We start from the raw sequence: 20,842 nt of genomic DNA, 5'->3' as shown, positions 1-20,842 counted from the left end.
GCGCTTGTTTAAACAAAGGGGTAACGTGGGTTTTTCTTTCCCTCCGCGACCCTGGAGACAGGTGAGAAGATGGGAAAACTGGAGGCAAGAGGTGTCATGTCAGTGTGAGGTGATGTCATCTGATGTGCGTAGATGGGGTTCTGCTGGACCCCACATTTGAGGGAGGAGTGGTTGTGACTTTGGGGAGAGGAACTGAATGGACAGTGGCCCCAGTAGTTACGGTTGGGGGAGATTGGTCAAGAGGTCCATTCTGGGTGTAGGAATGTGACGTTGGCATTTAATTATACCTGTCTCGGGCTGGCAGGAGAGGCCTGGGCGTGAGGTGTGGCTCAGAAATCATTGAGGGAGTGACGTTGAAAGAGGACCTGAGTTCCAATCAAGGTTAGGGAAAGGGGGTTTTACCCCTTAGGTGGGGTTTTTACTTTGGGTTTTCTTTGCTCTTCCAGGTCCTTTAGGTGCAAAGTTGGACTGTTGATTTGGGCTTTCCTTGAGCTAGGCCTGTATGTGAACTTGCCTTGTAGAACTGGTTTTGCTGAATTCCACAAAATTTGAAAAGTTGAGTTTTCATTTTCTTGTTTCAAGATAGTTTTTGATTTCTTGATTTACTCTTTGATCCATTGGTTATTTAGTAGAATGTTGTTGAGCCTCCGTGTACTTGTCTTTTTCCAGTTTTCTTCCTGTGGTTGATTTCTAGTTTCATGCCATTGTGGTTGGAAAAGATGCTTGGTATGATTTCAGTCGTCTTGAATTTACTGAGGCTTGTTTTGTGGCCTCACATGTGATCTGCCCTAACATGTGATCTATATTCCATGTGCACTTGAAAAAATAGTGTATTCTGCAGTTTTTGGATGAAATGTTCTATAAATGTCTTACTCAGTCAATCTTACCCAATGTGATGTTCAAGGCCACATTTCCTTAATTTTCTGACGGGCTTGTCTGCCACTGATGGGGGTCGGGTGTGGACTGCTCACTTTACGTCGGCAATAACTGCTTTACATACTTGGCTGCTCCTGTGGTGGGCGCATGGATATATACTATTGTATCTCTTTGGATTGACCCACTTAAAACCATGCAGTGTCCTTCTTTGTCTCTTTTTACATTTTTTGTTTATAAAATCTATTTTGACAGAGGTAAGTATTGCTGCTCCAGCTTTCTTTTCGTTTCTGCCTGCGTAGAATACCTTTTCCATCCCTGCGCTTTCAGTCTGTGTCTTTCAGTTTCCAGTGGGTCTCCTGTGAGGAGCGTGCAGATGGGTCGTGTTCTTTAATCAGCAGCCATCGTGTGTCTGTTTTGGCGCATTTAGCTGTTTACATTCAAAGTAATTATAAGTATGTACTTATTGTCATCTCATTCACTGTTCTTATAGTTCTCTGTAAGAGGGAGTTTTTAAATGCAGAATTATATGAAAAAAGGTTTTTAAAAGTCTGACAGGTTAAAATCTAAATCCAGTCTCAGCCCAAAAGCTGCATCTCAAAGAGCAAGTTGTCGGGGTCCCCCTTCCTTGGGAGTCGCTCTTAAAGAGGTGGCCCCACGTGTTGACAGGGCGCGTTCCCTCTGCCTGCCGTGTTGCCCGAGCCCTCAGGATGCCTGTGAGGCTGAGCTTTAACTGTGAACTGGTTCACTGCATCTTTTACCTTCACAAACATCTTCAGCTTGGTACTCTTCTGCTCAGCATTTTGTTCTCAGAGCAGTAGTTTTTGCTCTGCAGAACTCCCATTATCTAAAACAGGAAACTCATACGGTATTTAATTGCATGGTTGAGTTCTGTGAAAGTGGCGTCCGTTCCTAGTGTCAGACATCCCAGGATGTCCCCTCCATACTCAGTGCACGTTTTTTCAGACTTTTGTCCTCATGAAAAAACTCGTTTTTTCCTTGGCAAATGCCTGTGCTGCTTCTCTCCATTTCCAGAGAAACAACTAGGGCATCAGGCAAAGATAGTGATATCTTTTTTTAAGTGTTTCTGATCTACCTCTGTGGAGTTGAAAAATGATTTCCAGCCCTGGTCAGGAGCGGAGTCCCGGTAGGCCACAGCTGTGGGTTCCATCCCTGGTTAGGCCACATACAAGCAGCAACCAGCAAGTGCACCAATATGTGGAACAACAGATCGATGTTTCTCTCTCTCTAAAAATCAATAAATAAAAAATTTATTTCCAGAAAAGATGGGTACAGGCACTCCGTTTATTTGTACGTGTCGTGCGGAGAGTTGACTGTCCCACCCTGGCAGTGTTTGCACCTGCCCGCCTCCCCTCTTGCCCCTTGCTGACCGCGTTTTTGCGACTTCTGCTGATGCTCCCTCCCGCTCCCCTTCTCCCCACCCAAAACTTGCAAGTACAGTGGGCACAGGGTGCTGATGGGAGTATGGGCCAGACACCAAAAAATCAAAATGTTTAAAAAGGGAATGTGTACATGAAGTTGCCTTACGGCGGAGGAGCTGGAGGAAGTGAATCAGCTTTTATTCCTGTAGAATTATTTAAAGGTAACCTCTGAACTGGGGGGAGGGGGTTATAGATTTCTGGGAATTTTCTATTTCATAGTTTTGACTTTACTAAGTTTGGCTAAAAAACACAAAACAAAAAAAACACCTAACTTCTCTTTCCTTTTTCTGCAGTTGAAAATAGTGGTGGTATCCACATAATTTTGAAGTGATCTCTTACTTAGTCTGAACTATATTCAGTACCAAATAAAGTCACGCTTAAAAGTGTGTGAAGACTGAATCCAAGAAGTCTTGGGATTGGATTTTACTGTATGAAATGTTTCATATTGAAAACACAAGATGACCTTTCTAATGAGCTGTATGAGAGGCGAATCTCCTCACTGTCACTGCCATAGCCAAGCATCCTCGTGAGAGTGAGCACGTCGGGACAGCGCGCCTGTTCTAGGGGCCGCGGCGCAGGCAGGCCGCCTGCTTCTCTGGCAGAGGCCAGTAGATAAGAGCTCCTAGAAGCAGCCTTTGCTGTCTTTTTACACTGTATGCGGTTTGGAAATGAATGTAAAAATGTACTGTGGGCATTTACCTTTCTGTGCCAGTTTGGCCTTTATTGCCTGAACCTTCTGCTGAGCTGGGGCTGGGGGACAGAGCTGTTGTGGAGCCAGCATGGAATCTGTGTGCAGAGAGGTGCCACGTGCTGACACGGTGACTGTGGTCAGGTAAGAGGCTTGCCACCTGCTCGGAAGAAATCACGTCTAACTAAGGGTGTGCGTCTCACGTCATCATGCCAGATGGGGAGGAGCCAAGCAGGAGGGCTGGAAGCAAGCTGCATTACCCAGAGTACCTTGGTGAGAGGATCAGTGTAAATCCTAATAGGTACAAAGACTTCTGTGTGTTTGCTTTGTCACAGATTTATTGAAAACCTTTTCGCTTCTGCTTTCATTTTTAGCATTTTGTTTCTGGTTTTCATTTTTGAAGCCCCATTGCCTTTTAAACTTCTGCGGTTTTCTCTGTTTCCTCTGTCCCTGCGTCTGATCCCTCTGAACTGCCCTTCCCACCTCGGCCTGCACCATCCCCTTCCTAAACATCCTCCAGGTCCTGCCCAGCATCGGAGCTAGGTGACCTAAGCAGGAGAAAACCTGTAGTTTCTGGCATATAGCGGTAAGGGGTCTGCGTTATCAACAAGTTGAAATTATTCTGGGAACACTAAACATCATAAACCAAACACTATATTGTACCATGAAAATTCCTTAAACTTCTCAAATATCGAGCTTTTTAGTACAATCATGATTAGACATTCTGGTGATTACTTAGAGGCTTTTTACACACCACGATAGTTTCTTTTTCTGTAAAAAGACTGCCTCTCTCACAAAACCAAATGCTTATGTCTCAGTATGCTCTTCAAACGGAGCCTACTATTTTCGCGGTTTTTCCTACTATCCTTCTCTCTTCCCTTCATCCAAAGCCTTTCCCAAAATTCATCAGCAAGCATTTTTGAGGCCTGTAGTGTAGCACACCCAATTTGTTTTTAAACTTAAATTCCATTTTAACCATAGCACCTCTGTGCACTTACCCAGGTGTCTTTGATTTTGAACGTGTTATTTGATCTTTATCTTTGTTCAGGCAGAAACAGGAAGGGGTCATCATTTTGAATTTAAAGTACCCCCCATAACGGAGGTTGTCTGATACAAAGCAGCACTGTTTCTAAGTATTTCCACCTTCAGTTTTAAATATCTGTAAGTCTCCTAGAGCCTGAAGCCAGAGAGCCTTCCTTTCTCTCATTTCCCCTTAGCGTTTGTATGACCACATTTTCTGTACCAATCACTTGGGAAAGAGGTCAGCTTCTATTGTTTTAGTTTTGCTTGTCTACTTAGCATTTCTTTTTGAGTCTCAAGATTTATGGAACAATAAGTGTCATTTAATGCTGTGTGCTACATTGAGTTCTTCATCGGGTTTTAGAAGTGGGGTGAAAATAATTAAAAGCTCGTCAAACTTGAAATTACACCAAGTGGTGTTGAGCATTAGTCTGTCCAAGTGAAACAAGTTAAATTATGGCACCAGCAAATTTGCTACTTTGTTTTTTTAATAGTAGGATGTGTACATCTCAGTATAATAAATGTTTTCCGACCGTTTTGCACATGTGTGTCTCATTTGGAAATCCCCGTCCCTGCCAGTGTCACAGGGCAGTAAACTCGAGTGGCCCCACGGGTGTGTTCTGAGTTCCTCCTGGTCTGAATGCTTTCTAAGAGGCGAGGCCCCTGTTCCTTTCCAGTAACTTCCACACCTGAAGCAGACCTGATTTCATCAGGTGCTCCTGTTGTGTAAATGAGGTCACGGGTCACTGAGTGCTGGCGCTGTGACAGGTTGTGCCCTAGCTCAAGGGAGGTCGTGTAGCGCAGGCCCTGGGCATTTACATCAGATAGAAACTATAATTCATAATCACTGAAGCACGTCTGTGTTATGTTGTTTATTTCAATAGCGTCCTGCATCAATCCCCACACAGTGGTGCAAATGTATATTTAAGTAACTGCAAAATTTTTCGGCAAGTGAATATCAGAGTATATCATAAAGCAATAAAATCATCAGGACTTGAATGCTTGTTCTGGTTGATTCATGGGGTTGTGGATTTACGTACATGCCCCCTCTTAGAACGCAGCTAAGCATTGTATCCTAAACGCTTCTAACACTGTGCACCTAATAGAAGTACTGCTGGTCATGGGAAAAATGACGCCTTGCTTTTGCCGTGTGACTTCACAAGCTCTGGACTCCTCAGTCCCGTGAGTGGTTGCTGGGAAGGATCGGCTCCCATTAGCACGAGTTTGCCCTGAAGGTGGCAGTGTGTCCCGAATCTTAATAAAGATAACGAAGTGGACAGTGCAGGCAGAAACTAGATCACCTTCCCGGAGGTTAAATAACGTTAGGTCTTGAATTTGGGAAATGGTTTTGCTCAGATGGATCTACCACAGGTTGTAGCAATAAAACCCTCTGACTTCAGCGTTGCGGTGGTTTGTCCACTTTTCTATTTTGAGTCGCAAAGGTGCCAACACTCTTCTGGTCTGAGTTTTAAGCGTGTATGACTTCTGAGTAGTTCTGGTGTAACTGGATTTCTAAGATTTCAAAATAAACTTGGAAAAAAATCACATCCATTCTACATGCATCCATTCGTTATTTTTAATCAATTATAGATAACCTAAGCCTATTAAATTCTATTGCTTTAAGGTCCCCCAGATTTTGTGAGATGACATGATTAGCTTTTCCCCTATAATAAAATCGTGTGCTGTAGCATACGCCAGAGCTTACAGTTTCCCATCAGACAGCACAAACTCTGAGTTGACTTTGTTTTTGGTCCCCAAAAGTATATACGGCAAGTTGACAGAAACGGAGGTGAAGACCCTGCTCCACCCAGGTTAGAGTCCTTATTTCTTTGGTGTCTCATGGAAACTTCTTAACGTGCCTTCCACGTAAGTCTCTACATAGAAAACTATCAGGTATTATGAATTTGCAGTATAGTCACTGATGAAGTTGCTATTTAATCTTCAAAGTGGAAAAGTCCTGCTAATCAAAATGGAATCACTGTGAATTAAAGTAGGCCACTGTCTTAAGCATCAGGTAGAAAATCAACAGCCTGGTTTTTCTGCTCAATTTGTGCTAACACTGATGGTCTGTCTGCGCAACGCCGACAAAGCCAAGGACAGAACTTTCGTTACCTAGGAAGGTACACCCACCTCTTTAAGAAACTGGGTTTCTTGCACGGCCCTGGCTGCATGGAGACCACTCCTGCCCTGTGTTTCCCGACACAAGGCCTTGGTTTGATCACTTGGCAGCAGAGTCAAGGTGAAAACTATCACCTACAGAAGTTACTGCAATCCCTACAGAAGTCTTTTACCTGCAGATGCCTTTCCCAATGGAGAACCAACAGATGGCGGTGACAGTGAAGGTAGGGAAGACTCGGGTCTCCTCTGGAGCTGGGCCCGGTGGCCGCTGTCAGAGAATGACACAGCACCTGCACAGCCGATGTCCACTTCCTCCCACTGCTGTCGGGGGCGTGACAGGTGCAAAGTAGGCGTGGACTTTGACGTGAGGGAGCTGAGCCTGGAAACAGAAGGAAAAGGTGTAATAATCTTCACACCGATACTTTGGGGATTATAGGCATAAACCTAGAAAATCCGGTAGCGCTCCACGTAGAATCGGCTTCACTCTTACTGTGAGGCAAATAATTCACAAAGAAATCCTGTTTATATAAGACATCCCCTAAAACAGCGCCTTCTAAGACAGGCAAACTGATGTGTAACATTTCTGCCATGGGCACTCACTGGCCCTGTATGCAAAGTGAGTGCAGCTCTCCACAGCACTGGCATCCTGGGGCTGTTCCAGGGTGTAAATGCAAAGTTAAGCACTTCAAGCATATTCAAAAAAACAACAGATGAACGAGGTGTGGAAAGAAAGCCGCATTCAACCTACTGGGAACGACCTGCAGCCCTTTTCCTTGTAAGGGTGCCGGCCACCAGGCTACGTGGAACCCATTTTGGGAGCTGAATCCTCCAGAGTGGGTCTCATTAGAGGAATTTTGAAGAAGTCTAAGGAGACACTTGTGTAACAGATCAGTTTGGGTAACTGGGTTTAGGACAGAACGTAGAATGTAGGTGGTTTTTATTATTTGTAGAGAAACATTGATTTGTCCCCACTTATTTACACACCCCAGGGAGAATGTTGGCTCTTGATGGATTTGTTGCTTAGAAATTGTGCCAGGTGTGCCAGCTCCTGCCACACTTACCCGCATCCGCTTAATGCCTGCACGGGTGACCTGCTGACAGTCGTACAGCTCCAGGCGCTCCAGGCCCCGGCAGTTCTCCAGGTGTTCCAGGGCCACGTCGGTGATGAGGAGGCAGTTGTCCAATTCCAGGACTCGCAGCCTTTCGTGGCCACAGGTGCTGTTGCTCAGGTGCAAGATCCCGTCATCTGTGATGAGCTCGCAGTGGGACAAACTCTGTGATGGAGAGAGAAACGTGTTTGCGAGACCCTCATTCCAAGGCTCATGGCCTGGGCGAGGCAGGGGTTGGTTTGTGCAGGTCCCAGAGCAGCCACTTGTCAATGGGAGGGTCAGACACGAGGCCTAGTGGCCCACAGGCCATGGGTTCGCTGTGGCTGGGCGGTGGCTTCTCCCCTTTCTGACCATTCAATTAGAACTGCAGGGCGTGGCTGGTTCAAGAAGGCGAAGGAAGAGGGTCCTGAACTCCCCTCCTGTGAACACACATCCCCAGCCACGTAGGGAACAACGTCCTCTAAAAAACCTGACGACGAGCTGAGCAGCCCCTACACGTGGGGCACGTGAGGGAAGGCCCACGTAGCCACCACGAGCGCCACTGCCAGTGCTGCGACCCACAGTTGGAGGGTGCTCAAAACACGGCGCTTCTCCCTAAGGAGTGGGGTTAGAACCCCATACTGTGCACCTCTGACTTTTAAGGCCTACACCTGAGAGAGAGGCCCCCAAAAGAACTACCTCGGAAAACCGACAGGCTCAAGGCCACAGCAGTCTAAGGGACGGGTCCTAAAGGCTTGCACACTTGGCCTCACCAGCCCCAGGCCCAGCGTGGCAATAGCCAGTCGAGGGGCACCTGGAAAAATTCGGGAGAGGCTCATTTACTTGCTTGGAGCATCAGCCTGAGGGGTGGGTGTCTCATTGGGGGGTTGGGGGTCTTCTGGGGTGCTGTCTGGCAAGAGATTAGAGGTGCCACCCTTGTGCACTACCGCCTTGCTCTGGCCGGAGGGTGCCATTTAAACTTCGGGGTTTCTCTTTCCTGCTGGCGCAGTATCTGTGCTCCCCCGCTGCCCCTCTCCAGCTGGTGTGCACCCTCTTTGCACTCCCCTGCCACACTACAGAGCACCCTCATCTCTCTGAGGGGACCTCTTACACATGTCTGGTGTCCTGGTCTGGTGGCTGCCACCAGAGGACAGCTACATCTCTTGGCTCTGGTGGCCAGTGGGGCTTACATGGGTAGGTCCCACAGGATTAACCAGCAGAAAGAGTTCTTAAACAGCTGCCACCTCAAGGGCCCAGTAAGAGCCCACAGACCCAGGAAGCTCAGTCCTGTGAGGGAGGCCTGCTAGCGGACCATCGCAGCTGCAGCCCGAGGGGCTGGCTTCTAACTGCTACACGTGTCAGGGCTGACTTTCTTTCTAGAGGCCACAGATGGCAGGCGCGCGCTCTGGCTCCCCGCTCTGCACGCAGCAGAGTGCTGGTGTCTCCCGGGGACCAGGGGTGCGCTTGCTGGTGCTGATGCAGTTAGGCCAGCGAAAGAAAGAAGAGACATCCAAATTGGAACGGAGTAAAGCTCACTATTTACAAAGGACATAATATTACATATAGAAAATCCTAAGGACTCCACCAAAAAGACACTGTTAAATGAATTCAGTAAAGTCGCAGGATACAAGATCGGTATATAAAAATCGTGTGTCTATAGATTAATAACAAATTATCAGAAAGAAATTAAGAAAACAATCCCATTTACATCTTCACAAAAAAGAAGAAAATGCCTAGAAATAAATTTAACCCGGATATGAAAGGCCTGGACCCTGAAAACAGACGGGGGTGAAAGAGACTGAAGACACAGACTCCGTGCTGGAAAGTTACTGCTGTTACCCTGTTCCTATTGCCCAAGCAGCCTGCAGCTTCAAGCAATGCCTCCAAATTCCGATGGCATTTTTCACACACAGACCTAAAACTTGTGTGGAACCACAAAGGACCCTGGTAAGTCAAAGAATCTTGAACAAAGCTCAGGGGGGCAAAGATCGAGGCACAGGCTCCCTGATTTCAAACTGTATTACCAAGTTACAGTGGTCGAAACTGCAGTACGGGCATACAGACAGACACCTGTCAGAATGGCTGTTACCAAAAAGACGAGAAGTGACACGTGTGGAAGATGTGGAGAGAGGGGAGCCCTTGTGCATCACTGGTGGGGATGTAGGCTGGTGCAGTTACTACTGACCCCGGGAGAAGCTTCCTCCAACAAATTAAAAACAGAACTACTAGGTGACCCAACATTTCCACTGTTCAGTGTCTGAAGAAAACGGACACGTCAGTTTGAAGAAGCCACATGCTCCGCCGTGTGCACTGCAGCATCCCTGACAACAGGCACGATGTGGAAACAGCCTCAGTGTCCACCGTTGGCCAGCTGGGTAAAGACAATGTCCGGCAGACACACGCACGGTGGAGAACTCAGCTGTAAGAAAGGGACTCCTGTACTGGTGACAACACGGATGGACCTTGAGGGCATTATGCTCAGTGAAATAAGTCAGAGAAGGACTAACACCTTATCTCACGTGGAAGCCGAACAATGTGGGAGTTAACACGTCATTAGAACTACAGAGGTAACTAACATGCAGTGGGGAACAGGTTAGTCAGAGAATCTGGATATCTGACCCCGAGCTCTTAGAAGTCCCACAGCCGTCCAAAGGCGGAGGGAATGTGAAAATAAGGGAACTTGGTGGGGAAAGTAACTCAAGGCCTAAAGGCGCTTTAATGACGTTATCAAACTCTAGCCTCAGAGGACAGAGTCCAATTCAAAGACAGGGAAAGCTGGCTTACGAAAAATCTGCCGTGTGCTCAGGACTGGGAAGACCAGGCCCTGTGGAGGTCAGGAAGTCTGGGGCCGCCGAGCAGTTGTGTAACGGGGCCTCCGTCTTTTCCACTAATAAAGTGGGGGTGTCCACAGTGGGGGTCACTCAGGGCTGTGGAGGGGCGGAGTGAGACGCTGCCCAGCAGGTGCAGGCAGCACAGTCTCGGGCTTGCTCAGTGAACCCGATCCCATCCCTGCTCCAGGCTCCCGGTGTTACTTCTCACTGCTCACTTTGGACCTTTCAATATATTCTATTACTATTAACTATGTAGTATATGCCTATATATGGAAAAGGAGTTATATCTACATACATATGCAAAAATATGACATGCAAATATAACACAAAGCTGGAAGCAGCATCCTCCCTGGTTTCAAACTGTTACAAAGTTACAGCAATCAACCTTTCGTCGATGAACAGGAACTTGAGTGCAGTCAGTGGTAAGGATGCAGGCCCCTCTATTAGGTTCATATCCCCAAATTAAAGCAGTAACATTTAGATACCCTGCCTCCTGTGTTAACCCAACTAAGAGACCGTCGAAACCACGAATGACACCTTTACAGAAAGAAAATGTTGCAAAAGCAGACTCACCAGGGCTTGCAGCTTAGGACAGTGCGTGGAGAGCTGGATGAGCGTGCTGTCGGTTATCTGGGGAGAAACGCGCTGCGTCAGTGCGGCGTCTACACCGGGACTAACACCTAACGACGGCTTCTGAACACGGAATCAGGGTGCAAGAGGGAATTAAAAACTCATCCCGAGCACTCTGCTCAGGCAGGGAGCACCTCTTTTCATCGGCAACCTCAACTCTGCCCACTCCTGCAGGAGCAGAGCGTTCTTTGGTCTCTTCTCTGGTTCCCTAAGGGGGCCCAGGGACCGGGGACAAAAAGAGTGGGCAAAGAGGGTCCCCAGGATTCTATGTAGTCACCCCATCACTGGACGGGCAAGCTTATTTCTCTCAAGTTCTGTGAAAATAAGTCTTTTCTACGTTTGGCAAACCATGGAGCTCTTCCGGCCGCCTCAGCTGTAGCTGTCTGATGACTGAGAACAGACCAAAGCTCACACACTCCACGGCCTTGGTCCCCGTGCCGGGGCCCGGGGGTCCAGGCAATAGCCAGCCCTCGGGCCTGGCTACGCCTGCCTGTCAGGGACGGGGCGGCCCCACAGGGCCGAGGGGCCCACTCACCAGGATGCACTCTTCAAGATCCATCTTCTCCAGGCCGTGGCAATTCTGAAAGAGTCCACAGGCACCCCTCAGCGTGGGTCCGTGGTGAGGGCGACCCTGGTGGCCTGCCCTGTGACACCCTCCGGGCACTGGCCCCGTATCCTTGTTCTCTTCCATTAGGAAATGTGCCCTGTTCCGAAAGAGACCCAGGCAGCCCGCAGGAGCCCTGTGATTCACACTCATTTTGGAAATGGGGACGGGGCTGCCCTGGGCTGCATTTCCTTCTCTCACCCCGGAAAGGTAGTTGCCTACACCTTCACAGATACCAGGTGCAGAGGAGGTTCTTTAAGGGCTCTTTAAGGGTGGGGGCGGGAGGGTGCTGAGCCATAGCCTGGGCAGGTGAGGGCAGGGATAAAAGAAAGTGTATCGGCATCCCCAGGAGGACAAGGGTTCCTGACAATAGGCCAGAGGGGCCCCCAAGGGGGCCCGCATTTACAGGGCAATGTGGAAGATGGAGAGGAGGCCGAGCTGGGTGTGCACGAGGCAGAGCAGAGGCCCGGGGAGGAGGCTCCTCTATTGCGACCCCTCCTGACCACAGAGAGAGGCCTCACCCACTACAAACTCTCCACGGGACCTCCCTGGCTTTCCGACCACCTGGGAAAAATGCAAAGCACACCCCGAGTACTATTCTGCGTGGCCCCTGTCATTTCTGAAGGTAGTTCTTTGCATACTCCAAACCCCCTCCAAGTCACTTTGAATGAGGGAGGAGAGTTAGAGTTTGGTTTTATTTTTTAAAGCCTCCACCTTACCCGAGCTAAAAGTGTAAAGCCCGCGTCGGTCAAATGGGAACACCGGGCAGCCTCCAAAATCCTGGGACACAGAGTGCGGGGGAGAAACAAGTAGCAACTGTTAGCAGTAGAAACACACACTCTGGCACACACATTTCATTCTGCTCCTTGCACGCTCTCGCCTCTGGTCGCAGCTCTCAGGGTTGTAAATGCAAATGCTGGCCCCACTGGACAGACAGCAGAATGAGGCTTAGGGAGGAACGGGACCTGCCTAAGTCCCAAAGTCCCGTCCCAAATTCCGGGGTAAATCCAGGGGTCTTCCCACAATACCAGTGCGTTGTTGCTGCTACTGTTTTTAAATAGTTTTCCAGTGTTTGTTGACTTTTAAACACAATTAAAATGAACTCTTAACAAAATCATCTTGATAAATGCTGCATTTACTGAAATTCTCAGTTACCAATAGGAGAATTAAAAAATTTACAGCCAATGAAAGACAGAGTTAAAAAAAAAGTTAATTCTCAACACCTGTGTTAACAAAGATGGCTGCCGTGTGTGTATACATATATATATAATACATATACATACATATAATTATATAATATATATAATTTTGACCTTCTTTCTAACCAGTTTTAATCACACAGATTCCTTTTACTATGCAGAAACATCAAAATTATCTAGAATCTTTCTTACCAGTAAGGAAAATGGGCAAAAGACAAAAACAGACAATCCTTAAAAAATATGTAACTGATATAAGCATGAGAAATGGATCAGTTTCACTGGCAAATAAAAAATACTAAAACATTGTATAGGAGTTAAGATTGCTGGTTCTGAAGTCAAACTCAGCAAGTTCAAATTCCAGTTTTAATTCTTACTCATCATGTGATCCAGGACAAATCACGTGATTTTTTTTTTTTTTTTGAGTCTGAGCTTCTCCCCTGAGAAACAAGCGAGAGTAACAGTGCCTCTCTCCTAGACACGCAGTGAGGGTTAAGTGAGATACCACTTATTAAAAGGGCCTAACGCAGAGCCTGGAGTTTGACAGGGGTTAACGATGACTTGTATTTCATCGCCATTACTGAAGATTTAACATTCACAGTATCACGTGGAGAATCAGAAAATAAGTCATTATTTACTAAAACAAAACAAGACTTTGCTTCCTGCTAGATGATAAACACGTCGGTTGGGATGCCCCCCACCGCTCCCGCAATCCTGCACACTTAGCAGCTGGTTTAGAGGCAGAAACGTGACATTTGGGTGCAGGGCTATCACCCTGCTGACAATCGGGTCACTCTGACGTCAGCGATGAGAAGACAAACAAATCGGGGAGAGTGGTGGGTAAACTCGTGCAGCCCATCAAGACACTACGGTTTAGATTCCCTGGTGGTGGACGGTTCAGCACTACCCCTACATCCCCAAATGAACTGGATGCCACAATGCCCCCCGAGACCCACCCGACAACCGCTGCCTCCTCCGCCAGCACTGATGCCACCAGCTGGCCAGACTCTCCCCTCCCCAAGGAAGCCCTCCAGGTCAGCCCTGCCACATTCTGAACAACAAAGTGAAAGGCACAGCGACTCACTGAAGTCTTGGGCAGTTCAGAGCCAGGGCTGTGAGAGAGGCATCCGTGAGGTTGCTGCAGCCGGAGAGGCAGAGGGCCTGCAGCCGGGGGCAGCCCCGGCAAATCTGCACCACGCCTTCATCTGTAATGCGCTGGAAACCAAGCCAGGAAGCAGAGTCAGAAGGCACCAGCACACTGAAAGGGGGCGGCAGAAACACGGGGTCCACTGTGGGTCCTTCAGTTCGGTTGCCAGTTCCTTGCATTGGGTCCCAGCAATTTAAACACGGTACGGTGATGTGCACAGATGTGTATTTAAGTTACTTCTGCACAGCTTTAAAAATAGAGCATTACGGAGGAGAGTGATACGTATTTTAAAATTCGATTTCCCTTCCCAGGTTCATTGGATATTTTTTTCAGGAAAAATTCATAAAATTTTCTTTAAAATCTGATTAAATAAAGAGCTCATGAGACTTGACTAAGTGGCATATTAATTTTGGGTTGAATTTCTATAGATGAATGCTTTAGTTACCTCCCACATAAATCCTAAATGTCTATAGTATTTCCTCAAATATTTATAAAATAGCAAAGCTAAGTAAATCACTGAATTACTGAAAAGGGAACATTCAAAATAATATCGTTATTTAAATATGCTAATTTACGTGGAAATAAACATGCACGTTTATGTCATACTTCAAGTCACCGCCAGGACGAGCCGACAAGCAGCTCGAGGCGCTATTTTGAGCAGTGCGGGCCCATAAGGTCAGTATGTGTCCAGAAGAGTTCCTCTTTTGCCCTCCATTCTCAGGGACCCTAAAGGTTTGTGGTTCGGTCACTAAATGCCGCACGCAAGGGATTTCTCTTATTTTCTCCAAACGGATGTTCGCCTTCAGAAACCCGGTAGGAAGCAGAAAGCACCCTCTCCGATCACTCGTATTTACAACGGCGGCAAAGCAGGAAGGCCAGCTTTTCCCAGACCGCTGCTCTGATGAAAGTTACACCTCGCTCTGGCCCTTCATCTTTAAAGCAATTGCATATCTGTCATTCCTTTTCATTTCCTGAGACAACGTGACAAGCGTCGCCATCCCCAGTTTATAAGTAAAAAAAGGACACTGAGACCTTACCACGAATCATGCGGGTTAATGACAGCAACCCTGATGACCTAAAATAACCCGAGACCCGGTGCACATTATCTGTAGGAGAAACGTCAGTGGCTTTGCACTGGCCTTTTTAGGTGGCCGTGTTGCATCTTGTGGTAGATGGGCAGATCACAGAAGGGCGCGGGAGAAGACCCGCTGGCGGGGGGGGGGGGGGGGGGGGGGCTGCAGTGGGGCCCCCACAGCAGGCCCCTGAGGGAGCAAACCTGGGGCAGGAGGGGCGCACAGGAAAGGCACTTACGTACCGAGCAGGACTGTAAGTTGAGGCTCACGAGCTCGTGGCAGTAATTCTGAATGTGTTTGAGGGCTTCGTCTTCTAACTGGGTGGACAGAGAAAACAAGAGGGGTGGAGCCAGGTGACGGAGCAGCGGGCCGCCAGGGAAAATACCGCAGCAAGTCCCCGAAGAAGTGCCTACACCCAGCTTTAGACAAAGGGTAGATGCACACCGGCCGCGCCGACCCAGGTACCTGCGTGCAGCCCCTCAGCAGCAGCGCTTTCAGGCCTCGACAGCCGCGCACCAGGGCCTCCACGCCGTCCTTCGTGATCTGATCGCACCAAGACAGGTTCAGGTACTCCAGGTTTCGGCAGCCCTCGCTGCAGGAACGAGAAGCAGAACCACGCATGCGCAGTCTATCCGGCCGAGGGGTTACTACCGATTTGAGTTTAGCAAATCACCAGTGATTCCAGGGAGAGAGAACCTCAGGGGCCTGCGCGAGCCGCCCACTTCCTGCTCCAGGGGGACCATTAGAAGGGCTTCGGACACTTCAACGTGTTCTCGGCTTTGGGTATTTCTCTTGACCACAAACACCAGGTACTCTTACCTGATCCCCTTTAAGGAGCTGTTGGTAATGGACACGCAGGAGGTCAGATCCAGATGCTTCAGCTTGGAACAGAACCTGCTGAGGCTGTAACACGTGCTGAAAAAGAGCAGAGGCACTAAAGACGTTTCCAACCATGTTTCTCTCCTCTCCGTCTCCCCATAGCCAATTAGTCACCAAACTAATTTCCATCACTTACCTGTCAGTGATTTTTGTGCACCCATTGAGGTTTAAGTGTTCGATGTTTCGGCAGTTCTGAGCAAAGGTCCTAAAATGAGAAAACATTCAAAAACTCCCTGCAAGTTGCTGGGTAGCCACTAGAGGGCATGAGTAACCATTCGCATTTAGAGCGGTGCCCCTCAAAACTTTATTTTATTGGGCAAACAACCCTTAACATGAGATCTATTCGCTTAACAAAATTTTAAGCGGGCAATATATTATTGTTGATGCTAGCGCTCCTCCAACTTTAATGTGCCCACGAAGGAGCTGGGGTTCTCGCGCCAGCGCAGAGCACGACGGCAGACCCAGGCAAACCGCCCGACAGTCGCACTTCGAAGACGCGAGCTCGCAGGTGAAGCCGGCCAGGCTGCTCGGGGGCCACACTTCGCAAAGCAAAGAGCTCTAGCGCAGCGACTTTCAACCTTTTCCATCTCCTGGCGCGCACAAACTAATTGCTACAATTCTGTGGCACACCAAAAAATATATTCTTTTTTTGCTGATCTGACAAAAAAAAAAAGGTATAATTTGGATTCATTCTCAGCCGACAGCTATTGTTTTGGCCGTGGTCATTTTTTATTTCACAGTCTTTAGAAAAGAGGCCGGGGCCCCTGACTAAATAAATAGTCCTGCACGCTGTAAAAGCTCGGGGCACACTGAAAATCGCTGCTCGACACTGACTACTCTCAGTCTGAACTCTTCACCCACACTTTGTGACCCACTAAGAATCGAGCCCGGCCCCCTGTTAACTTCCCCTTTATAGAAAAATCAGTGGGGAGCGAGAGGGCTGCATCTTTTTCATGCTCTGCCATGCTGTCACTTGGTGCCCTGCAGCCTTTCCAGAGAAACTGCCTCTGGCCATTGATGCGGTCGGAGGCTGATAGATACCGAGAACTGGCCGCTTACTGGTGAAGACACTGAGTCATGAGGAGCCACTCCAACGATCTGTGGGTTGGTGGCAAGGCCAGAAGCAGAAAATGAGACATCTCCTACTTGCCACTTAATGCTTAATATATTCAGCAAGGTTTTCTGCATTTTCTGCACTTTCCTAAAATTCAGGTTCAACACATCTTGTAAGATTGAGAGCAGAGGCACCCAAACCTCTCCAAAAGCTGCGCTGGAGCCGGATGTCACTCTATCTGCCCTTCTGCCCCTCGACAGCACCGGGAAATGAACCAAGCTGGAGCCGACAGGCTCCCTGAGTTGAGGACGTGGAGCCAAAAGTCTCTGACCAAGGCAGTTAGCCTTATCAGAAAAGAATGAACTTTACAAGGAAAGAACTTCAGAGATCTGCAGAGGGATCCCCTCGAAACAAGCACTAGAGGGAACAGCAGCCAGAGCTGTCCCAGAGCCAGGAACAAGGCCTATACCCCAGCCAAGAGTGTCGGATGTCACCAATCAGGGGGCACTGGGCAGAGTAATGAGAAGGGTCTTGCTTCAGGAGCGGGGTACAATTAGCCCTGGGCCAAATGCTACTTTGGTCCAAACTAACAAATTTGAAAAACAAAATCTGAAAGGAACGAGGTCCAAGTAACTCAAGTACTTCAGAACAAAACTCAAGAATATTTTCAGAAATACAAAAATATCTGCACCCAAAGTAAAATTTACAATGCCTGGCATCGAACAAAAAATTACCCTGCACTCAAAGATGGAAAATATGTCTTCTCCAAAGTGAGGAGGAAATTCAGTCTCTCAAGGCTGACCCCGAGCTGACAGAAACACCAGAAATAGCAGACAAAGGCAGTAAAAGTTATTGCAAATGTGCTCTGTGGACCAGAGTTCTACGAAGCTAAAGATTAAACATGTAATGTTTAAAAACATGTTATGTACAGACATGAAAGATATTTTTTAAAACCCGAACTTAAAACTTTTAGGTATGACAAGCACAATGGCAGAGAGAAAAACTGACTGAGTGGGACGAGGTATGGATTAGACACGGGGGGAGAAACGACCGGTGAACTTGAAGGAGGAACAGCAACAGAAACATCCAAAATGAAACACGGACACAAAATAGAAGAATTCACATCAGACAAAGTATACTCTCTGACCATAACAGAATTAAATAGTAATCACTAACGTAAAAATCTGGAAAATGTCCAAATGTTTGGAAACTAAATAATACATTTCTAAATAAGCCATGGGTCAACGAAGAGATCAAAAGGTAAAGAGAATGCATTTTGAACTAAAAAATGCAAACGACATTCGAATTTCTGATAGGCTACTACAGCAGCACTTCCGGTGAAATTTATAGCACTGATCTTCTCCTTTAGTAAAGAAACAAAAATTCTCAAACCAATGACTTCAGCTTCCACCTTAAGAAACTAGCAAAGAGGACCAAATGAAACCCAAAGTAAACAAAAGAAAGTAAATAGTAAAGATCAGAATGGAAGTCAATGAAATAAAAAATCAAACAAAAATAATAAAATAAAATACCAATGAAACCCAAAGCTAATTCTTTACAGATATCAATAAAACTAATAAACCTGTAGCCAGAGAGACCAGGAAAAAATAAAATAAAAATTAAAAATCTCAGAGAAATTTACTCATCTTTACTCTTTTAAAATGCATTGTTAGCCCTGGCTGGTGTAGCTTAGTGGATTGAGTGCAGGCCTGCAAACCAAAGGGTTGCTGGTTCGATTCCCAATCAGGACCTATGCCTAGGTTGCAGACCTGGTCCCCAGTGGGGAGCGTGCAAGAGGCAACCACACACTGATGTTTCTCTCCCCTTCTTTCTCCTTCCCTTCCCCTCTCTCTAAAAATAAGTAAACAAAACCTTTAAAAATAATAATATAATTTTAAAAATAAAATAAAATAAAATGCATTATTAATGACAGTAAAAAAATTAAAACTATATAAACTTCAATATGCACTGTACAATCATTGTAATTTTTATTAAAAATGACAGCTACTTTCATATGGTAAAAATAAAGCCATATCAGGAATAAAGAGAGGAGATATCACTGCAGATATCAATTAAAACGATAACAGAGTATTATAAACAACTTAATGCCGATGAATTCAAGAAGTCAGATGAAATGAACAAAATCTTTAAAAGACAGAAACTATACCAAAGCTTACTCAAGAAGAAACAGAAGGCCTGGACAGTGGCACATATATTAAAGGAATAGATTTGTGCCCTGACTGGTGATGCTCAGTGGATTGGGTGCCGGCCTGCGAACCAAAGGGTTTCTGGTTCAGTTCCATTTGGGGCACATGCCTAGGTTGTGGGCTGGGTCCCCCATTGGGAGTTTGTGGGAGGCAACCAATGAATGTTTCTCTCCCTCTCTTTCTCCCTCCCTGTACCCTCTCTCCAAAAATAAATACATCTTTTTTAAAAAAGGAAGAACGAAATAGAATTTGTAGTTTAAACCATTCCACAAAAGAAACATGCAGGCCCAAATGACCTCAATGATGAATTCCACCAAACATTTAAGGAAAATAATCAATAGAAATTATACATAAATGCTCCCCGAAAAGCTGAAAGGAGGAAACACCTCCCAATTTATTCTATGAAGCCAGTATTATCTTGGTAACCAAATCAAACAAAACAAAACAAAACAAAACAAAAAATCACAAGGAAACCATAAAACAACACCCCTTATGAATATACATACAAAAAATTTAACAAAATTTTAGTGAGTCCAATAATGTATAAAAAATATAATACACAATGACTAAAGTAAGGTTAATCTGAGGGATGGAAGGTTTGTCTAGCATTCAAAAATTAACCAATGTAATTCACCATACTAGCAAACTAAGAAAAACCTACAATAAGCTAAAATATGCAGAAAAAGCATTTGGCAAAATCTACCATCCACTCTGAAAAAGAAAAACTGCAAACTAGGAATAGAAGAAAATCTTCCCAATTTGATGATCACTGAACAAATAATCTATAGGTAACATCACACTTAATTCTTAATGCATTCCCCTAAGACTGAGAACTGGCTAGGATGTCTATTTTCACCATTTCTATTTAACACTGGACTAGAGATTCTAGCCAGTGCAATCAGACAAGAATAAGAAAAAGCACTAATTAGGAACAAAGAAGAAAAACTTTCTTCATTTACAGGTAACACAGTTGTCTACACAGAAAATCCAAAGCCATCAACAAAAAAGCTACTAAAACTAAAGAGTATATTAAAGTTGTAGGATAAAAGATCACTGTATACAAGTCAACAGGATTTGTATTTACTAACAATAAGCAATCCAAATTGAAGTTAAAAACAGTAATATTTGCAGTAATGTTTCATAAAACTTAGGGAAAAATATGATGAAAGATGTGCACAACCTGCCCACTGAAACCCACAGAACAGGCTGGTAAGAGAGACGCTGATGCACCGCCGGCTACGGAGAGACACGCCGTGGCCGTGGGAGGGAGCGCTCAGGCTGTTTCGGAGTCAAGTCTCCCCCAACTGATCTCTGGATCCAACACCATCCTAATCAGACTCCAGCAAGATTTCTCGTAGAAATTGGCAAGGTAATTATATAATTTATATGGAAATGGAATGGATCTAGGTGAGCTAAAACAACTTTGAAAAAGACCAAAGTTGGAAGATTAATATTCCCTGATTTCAAGACTTACAAAGCTACGGTTATCAAGACAGTGTGGTTGGTGTGAAGACAGACAAGCAGATCAATGAAAAATATACACAGTACTCTGCGAGTCCCACTATTATTTGGACAACTGATTTTCAACAAAGGTACAAAGGCAATTCAGTGGAGAAAAAGTGGTCATTTCAACATATGGTGTGAGAACTGGACACCAGAGGCAAAAAAAAAAAGAATTTCAATCTGTATCTCACACCATCTACAAAAACCAACTCAAAATATGTCATAGATCTAAACTACAAAACTTCTAGAAACACAGGAGAAAATCTTTATGGCCTTGGGTTAGATAAAGATCTCATATATAAGAAAAGGAATTGATAAATTGAACTTCATCAAGATTAAAAACTTCTCTTCAAAAGACAGTTAAGATCATAGAAAGATAAGCCACAGGCTGGGGGGAAATATTTGCAAAACACATATCTGACAAAGGACTTGTACCCAGAACCTATTCAGAACTCTCAAAATTCAGTGTAAGACAACAATCTAATGAAA

At 46.0% G+C, this 20,842-nt stretch overlaps 2 protein-coding genes across 4 annotated transcripts in view; one reads left to right on the top strand and one right to left on the bottom strand.

Annotated features, from left to right (window-relative positions):
* UBP1 (upstream binding protein 1) overlaps positions 1 to 4,565 on the top strand; it is a gene marked incomplete at its 5' end in the record, with an annotated part of 57,046 nt that extends 52,481 nt beyond the window's left edge. For both annotated transcript variants that reach the window (XM_024566251.3, XM_024566249.3), the window contains 1 exon segment: positions 2,609 to 4,565. In XM_024566251.3, the coding sequence (XP_024422019.1) occupies positions 2,609 to 2,646 (38 nt within the window). In that variant the 3' untranslated portion in view covers positions 2,647 to 4,565.
* An 856-nt stretch (positions 4,566 to 5,421) lies between these two features.
* FBXL2 (F-box and leucine rich repeat protein 2) overlaps positions 5,422 to 20,842 on the bottom strand; it is a 40,418-nt gene continuing 24,997 nt past the window's right edge. For both annotated transcript variants that reach the window (XM_053929215.1, XM_053929214.1), the window contains exons 6-15: positions 15,726 to 15,794; positions 15,530 to 15,625; positions 15,176 to 15,302; positions 14,953 to 15,027; positions 13,575 to 13,705; positions 12,014 to 12,074; positions 11,226 to 11,270; positions 10,634 to 10,690; positions 7,203 to 7,415; positions 5,422 to 6,520 (exon numbers count right to left, since the gene is read on the bottom strand). In XM_053929215.1, the coding sequence (XP_053785190.1) occupies positions 6,413 to 6,520; positions 7,203 to 7,415; positions 10,634 to 10,690; positions 11,226 to 11,270; positions 12,014 to 12,074; positions 13,575 to 13,705; positions 14,953 to 15,027; positions 15,176 to 15,302; positions 15,530 to 15,625; positions 15,726 to 15,794 (982 nt within the window). In that variant the 3' untranslated portion in view covers positions 5,422 to 6,412. The remainder of the gene's footprint in view (positions 6,521 to 7,202; positions 7,416 to 10,633; positions 10,691 to 11,225; positions 11,271 to 12,013; positions 12,075 to 13,574; positions 13,706 to 14,952; positions 15,028 to 15,175; positions 15,303 to 15,529; positions 15,626 to 15,725; positions 15,795 to 20,842) is intronic.

The sequence above is a fragment of the Desmodus rotundus genome, chromosome 8 (assembly GCF_022682495.2).
Source record: "Desmodus rotundus isolate HL8 chromosome 8, HLdesRot8A.1, whole genome shotgun sequence".
Lineage (NCBI taxonomy): Eukaryota > Metazoa > Chordata > Mammalia > Chiroptera > Phyllostomidae > Desmodus > Desmodus rotundus.
The sequence above is the reverse complement of the archived record's forward strand: the minus strand, read 5'-3'. Positions and strand labels throughout refer to the sequence as shown.